The sequence below is a fragment of the Echinops telfairi genome, unplaced genomic scaffold (assembly GCF_000313985.2).
Source record: "Echinops telfairi isolate 266 unplaced genomic scaffold, ASM31398v2 ScPeMD7_7458;HRSCAF=8496, whole genome shotgun sequence".
Lineage (NCBI taxonomy): Eukaryota > Metazoa > Chordata > Mammalia > Afrosoricida > Tenrecidae > Echinops > Echinops telfairi.
The window spans coordinates 31,447,171-31,453,082 of NW_022111358.1; the positions used below are offsets into that span (position 1 = coordinate 31,447,171).

The following is a 5,912-nucleotide window of genomic DNA, read 5'->3' on the forward strand; positions in this document are numbered from 1 at the left end:
GGGGCCCGAGAGCCCCTGAGATTGGGGTGGGGGTGGGGGAGGTTCTGGTGGGCCTCCTAAAAGTCCCAGGACCACTGCCCTCTCCTCCCCGCGCGACCTGAGCAGAGCAGGTAGTGCGCAGGCTTGGATCTGGGCTTCGCTTCTGACATTCCTTTGACACCGGGAAGGCGTTACTCAGCCTCCGGGTCCTCCCGCATCCTCTTCTTTCCAACGTGGGCATTTTAATCATCTCTACCTCGTGGGGTGTAATGTCGCCTCAAACGAGCTATAGGAGGAAGACCCCAACACGGGGGATGGACACAGGGGCTGCGACAAGGGACTCCAACCTATGGACATTTGCGACGGTGGCCCCAGGACCTGGCAGGTGTTTCGTTTGTGTTGGGCACAGGCTCGCATCGAGTCCCAGCCACCTGTTAGCAAGCACTTCACCACCACCGGATGTAAGAAGTTTAGCACCTGCTTGGCCGGAACAGGAGCACAGTAAAGTCCAGCTCAGTGCCATTGAGCCGATTCTGAGTTGCAGTGACCCTGTAGGACGGAGTCGAGCTGTTCCTTTTGAGTTTCTGGGACGTCATCTTTAAGGGGACAGACAGCCTCATCTTTCTCCCGGAGAGCCACTGGTGGGCTCGAAACTGGGACCGTGCAGCGAGCATCTCAATGCTTAGCTCCTTGTCCTGCTAGGACTCCTTAGGGGCACAGTGGGTGTAGCCCTAGGGCACTGGTTCTCAGTCTTCCTTTTTATTTATTTTTTTCCCCAAAAACTTTTATTGGGGGCTCTTACATCTCTTATCACAATCCATACATTCATCCAGTGTGTCAAGCACATTTGCACATATGGCACCATCATCATTTTCAAAGCATTCTCTTCCCACTTGAGCCCCTGATGTCAGCCCCCCATTTCTCCCGCAACCTTCCTATTGCCATGACCCTTTCATACAGTTCCTCATGTGGCGGTGACCCCCAACCATAAAATTATTTTCATTGTTACTTCATCACTGTCATTTTGCTACTGTGAAAGGGTTGGTCAGTCAATCCCCAAAAGGGGTCTCGACCCACAGGTTGAGAACCACCGGTCTAGGGTGAGGTGGGGTTCACCTGGGCCCAGGTAACCAGACCCAGTGGTGGGCAGTCATCATCTTCATCATCGAGGAAGTGTTTCTTGAAGTCCAGGCCGGCTTGACTCCCTCCCACTGAGCCGCACCCACCGGTGCTGCCGGCTCTGGCTTCGTGAACAATAGCGCTGACCGGATAACCGCAGCCGTACGTACGGAGAGCCACTGGACTCTGCTTGGTGGCCGTGGGCTTGGCTTTGGGGGCTGGTCTGCCCCACTCCGGTCCCATTTCCTTTTCTTCCCTTTCCGTGTTTCTGGCTTTAGCAATTCTCAGCGCTGTGTACAGTCTCGGAAACTCCCTGGGGGCAGTTCTGCCCCGTCCTGTCGGAATTGACTCGATGGCACTGAGTTTTATCATGGCCCAGTCCTCATCTCTTCTAATGTCACCTCTTTCCTGTGGTGCCTAACAGGAGATTGGAAACCCAGGACGCGGGGCTGATGCCGCAGAGGAGAGCAGATGGCCCTCCGTTGGGCCCCAGCTGAGTCTTCCGACATGCATATGGGTAAACAACAGCAACACACACTGCTAAATTATTTCTTTTCAGCAGACATTTCCTTCTAGCCAGATTTCCTAATCCTACTCTTCTGGAAGCAAATTTGTTTTTTTTTTCCTGGATGCTCAGCACAGGAGGTTGCACTCCCTGCTGGTGAATTCCAGCTTGTTGGTTTCCACCCAAGTTTTCCAATCTGTTAAGGCTGCCTTGAATCTACTTGAGTCACCTATTGTGTCGGAGCTTCCTCCCAGTCAGCAGCCATCTGCAGGGCAAAGAGCGGCTTCCTCTGCCTGCATTCAAAGGGTCACAGCAATGGCAGGCAGCCGGGCCAGGACGGAGCTGAGGAACAGCCGCCTAGAGCTCACCTTCCGCTTTGTCCAGGCCTGAACCTGAGGCTCACGTTTCTGTTCGCTCAGTGAAGAACCAACCAGAAATGCCTGGCTGGATCAAGAGCAGTTGTTGGGGGCCAGCCAGTTACAAAGGCAGGAGTTTGGCCAGTGCTCAAAGATCACGGCTTCATAGTTTCCTAAATGGTCACAGTCACCAAATGAAGGACCTGTTCTGAAACTTGCCAGGCATGGATGTCAAACTATTCTGGTTTTTTTCAGGTCTTACCGCTAGGTAAAATCAAGTACCAGCATCTCTTATGACAAAAGCCTGTGCATTCCCTAACATATGTATCACATCCAAAGTTCTCTGTGGCCACCAGGTGCTGCATGCCTGGCCCCAGGCCTCCTCTCTGACCTCATCTTCTGGGTTCTCCCCTCCCTCCCCCACCCCCATCCTAGCCAAATGGACCTCCCTCCTCAAGTTTGTTGGCACACACCAAACCCGCGCTCACCTCAGGGCCTTTGCATCGGCTCTTCTCCATCTCTAGGACACCTTCTCCTGAGGCGCCCACGTGGCCCCTTCACCTCTCTGCTCACCTCCTTAGAGGGGCCTTTCCTGGCTGTCCGACTACCTGACACCCACTAGCCTCCTACCACTCACTCACCCCTTCCGTTTTCCTCACAGCACATCCTGCACCGACCACACACCTGTTTATTAATGTGCTCCGGCCTCCACTGGAAGAGTGTTGCCATCACTGTTCCATCCCTGCACCTGGACTAGGGCCAGGCACATAGTAAGTGCTCAATAAATATTTAATGACTCCAGGGCTTTCCCAGGACTCCCCCAGCCATTCTCCACCCAAGCACTGCCACTTGAGAGCTGTCTGTCACCCCTCCTGGGCTTCCTGTGGCACCCTTCTCCCCAGAGCCCCTGGTCCTTGGTGGGGAAGAAGGTACAGCCTAGGACATACCACTGCTTTCCTGAGGCTGAGGCTGCGGCTGCTGTCCCCTCTTCCTGCCTGCCGCTTGCCACTTTGAACCCAGCTCCTCTCTTGTGGAGCATTGTCTCCCCGCCCCCCCCACCTCCCACTCCTGGGGGCGTGGCGTCTAGCTTGCCCCACCTGGCACCCGCTCCATGGCTGTTCCTCCTGATCTCATGGCTGCAGCCACTCTGCCATCTTCCCACACCATAGTGGACAGGACGCGCCTATGAGCCGTGAGGTTCTGACTGACTAGTGTCTGGAAATCCAGTTACAGGCCTTTCTCCCTAGTTTGCTGGAATCGGGCTGCACGAGCCGAGCCTCTTGGTGTTTGAAACCCTGATGGCACAGCTTCCAGCGTCATAGCCCTGCGACCACCACAGCACACACACTGAGGGGCTGTGAGGACCCGCCAGCTTCCAAGGTCCCCCTTTTTTAACGGGGGTGGGGGGGTGTTTCCCTGGCTCCAGGTCCTTTTGAGGTTTTCCCCTCTGAAGTCATGAAAAGGGGGGGGCTTCAAGCTGCTCAGCAGGGAGTGGTCTCCCCCTCTGCACCCCCAGCCCCGCAGTGTTGCCCGGTCGATTTTGACTCGGGCACAGGGGCCCTCGGGGACAGAAGAGGAGCCCCAGGGCTTCTGAGGCTGTCATCTTCCTTCGTAGGAGTCCAGGGCCAGATCTTTTACCACGGAGTCACTGGAGAGGGAGCGGCCTTTGGTGACCAGCTGAGTGGCCCCGGGCGGGCTCCTGCCCCCATGCCACCTTGTTAGCCCTTACCTTACTGGAGTGCCGCTCACCATTTACCCCTTGTTCCTCTCCCCGCTGCCACTCCTTACCCTCTACTCCTAGCCCTTTCCCAAGACCGCCCTCTCTGCTCACACCCCACCCACCCCAGCTCTCTTCCAGGCTCTTCTTCAGGGCCTCCCTCCTCCTCTGACTCCCCAAAGGAGCAGCCCCTTGGCAGATGGGGGCTGGGCCACTTTATTAGACAGCAAGGACAGGAAGGACACCAGGAGGTCCCTAGAGAAGAGCTCCAACTCTGGGTGACTGGAGCGGGGTCGGGAGGGTGGAATGGCGTCCAGAAGCCCCTCACTCGTCCTCGTCCTCGTCCTCTTCCAGGGGTGGGCGATTCCGCTTGAAGAAGCCGGCCTGGGTGGACACGGGCCGGGCTCAGGCTGTGGAGCTGACCCTTGGGCCCCACAGCCTCAGGTGTATGAGAAGCCAGCTGGCCACGGGGTCTGCTCCCTGGCCTGCCACAGCCCACTCCCCACATATTCACCCGTGAAGCACATCTCCATTTGGAGAGAATGGGTACGTAATTATGTTTGGGTTTTTTTTCCCCCTCCGCGTTTTCCTTAAATGCAGCCCAGACTTCTCTTAAACAGTTGACGGACACATGGTGGTAGGGCTCTGACAGTACGTCCAACGTGTGGCCCCTCGGGCTCCTTCTCTGGGAGTAGGGGACTTGAGAGGCCCTGGGCCTCCTCAGGGGTGAGGAGTGAGCAGGGTCTATACCAAACCCTGGGGCTCCAGTCCCAGTAGGAAAAGGGCAGAGTTTAGAGGAAGTGAGTGCTAGCCTCACTCAGCCATCCCAGAATTCCTGAAGGCAGGACTCAGTCTCTGGGGTGACTTTTTCAGGGTCCCTTGACTTCATAGGACGGAGTGGAACCGTCCCCTGGGGCTTCCAAGGCAGCCCCGAGAGGGTCAGACTGTCAACAGTTTGATTAACAGCTGACTGCTTAACCACTGCACCACCAGGCCCCTCCCTCGGGGAGCACAGGTAGGGCTGGAGGAGGCACTCTGGAAACTGGCAGTCTAGGGGAGGGAGGGGGAGGGGAAAAAGGACAATGAGGAGCTGATTCCAGGAATCCAAGAGGAAAGCGAATTTTGAGAATGATGAGGGCAACGAATATATAAGTGTGCTTTACACAATCGATGTGTGTATGGATTGTGATCAGAGTTGTATGAGCCCCAATAAAATGATTTAAAAAAAAAACACCTGGCAGTCTAATAGTGGGGAAGGACGGAGACACTCGGTTGGGCACCCTCTCCCCCTGCCGGTTTGTGGGGTAGGGCAGGGCCAAGCCTGCGACGGCTGAGCCCACTCCCTCAGCCTTACCTTCCACATGCCCAGGACCAGGAGTGTGAGCAGCAACAGGCCCCCCAACACGCCCACCAGAATCCACCAGACAGGAATGTCCCTCTCCTCCAGGGCCTGCAGCAGCTGCGTCTCCACCTGGGAACAAAGCCGGGACTCCTCAGCCTCGAACCTGCAGAATGGTGACTCCCTGCCAAGCCATCTGCTTGCAACGGCCCCTTCCACCCATCCAGGCCCTGCCCCAAGGGAAAGGCCACCACCCAGGTACTCACTGTCACTTCCCCGCTGGGCAGGCTGAGGGCTGGCACCGCATAGGGGAGAGCAGAGACGTTGAACCAAGCGTGGGACTGCAGGGTAAACTGATCCAGGGGCCTCTGGACCAGGGGGAGGGCACAAGCCATGTACACACACATACAAGGCCTGTTGCTTCCAAGGGTTCAAGCCCCCCACCCCCCTCCCAAAGAAAACCAGACTCTCACCTAGTTCCCTGAAGTCCCTCTGCCCACCAGGAAGCCCAGTCTCCGAGGCAAACACCCCCCCTTGGCTCTCCCCCTGCCCACCTGGCGTATGCTGGACAGCTGCAGAAAGGCCTGCACCATGACCATGGCCCGCTGCCCACGCGCCATCTCTGCCAGCTCACACTGCACGACCGTACAGGGTGCCGAGTCGCAGTTCTAGGGGGACATGTTGTCAGTCTTCGATGCATCACACCTTAACCCCAGGACCCAACACGGGGGTCCAGGGGCTCAGGTAGCCCAGCCCCACACCTAAATAGGAGTGCTCACAGTCCCCAGAGGAAACCCCACAGGGCAGCTCTACCCTGTAGGGTCGCTGAGATTGGAGTTTCGTTCCTAACCCAACTGGGCAGGAGGGAACCTCTCCGGGCCCACCCCGACCCTCTGC

General features: G+C 57.1%; 2 protein-coding genes across 2 annotated transcripts in view; both read right to left on the reverse strand.

Moving 5' to 3' along the window:
• The window catches only part of FAM171A2 (family with sequence similarity 171 member A2), a 12,514-nt gene extending 9,442 nt beyond the window's left edge, over positions 1 to 3,072 (reverse strand). The window contains exon 1 of the mRNA XM_004707508.2: positions 3,057 to 3,072. Coding sequence (XP_004707565.1) covers positions 3,057 to 3,072 — 16 coding nt within the window. The remainder of the gene's footprint in view (positions 1 to 3,056) is intronic.
• Positions 3,073 to 3,874: 802 nt separating this feature from the next.
• The window catches only part of ITGA2B (integrin subunit alpha 2b), a 14,030-nt gene continuing 11,992 nt past the window's right edge, over positions 3,875 to 5,912 (reverse strand). The window contains 4 exon segments of the mRNA XM_045299464.1: positions 3,875 to 4,060; positions 5,031 to 5,147; positions 5,282 to 5,383; positions 5,570 to 5,712. Coding sequence (XP_045155399.1) covers positions 4,001 to 4,060; positions 5,031 to 5,147; positions 5,282 to 5,383; positions 5,570 to 5,712 — 422 coding nt within the window. The 3' untranslated portion in view covers positions 3,875 to 4,000.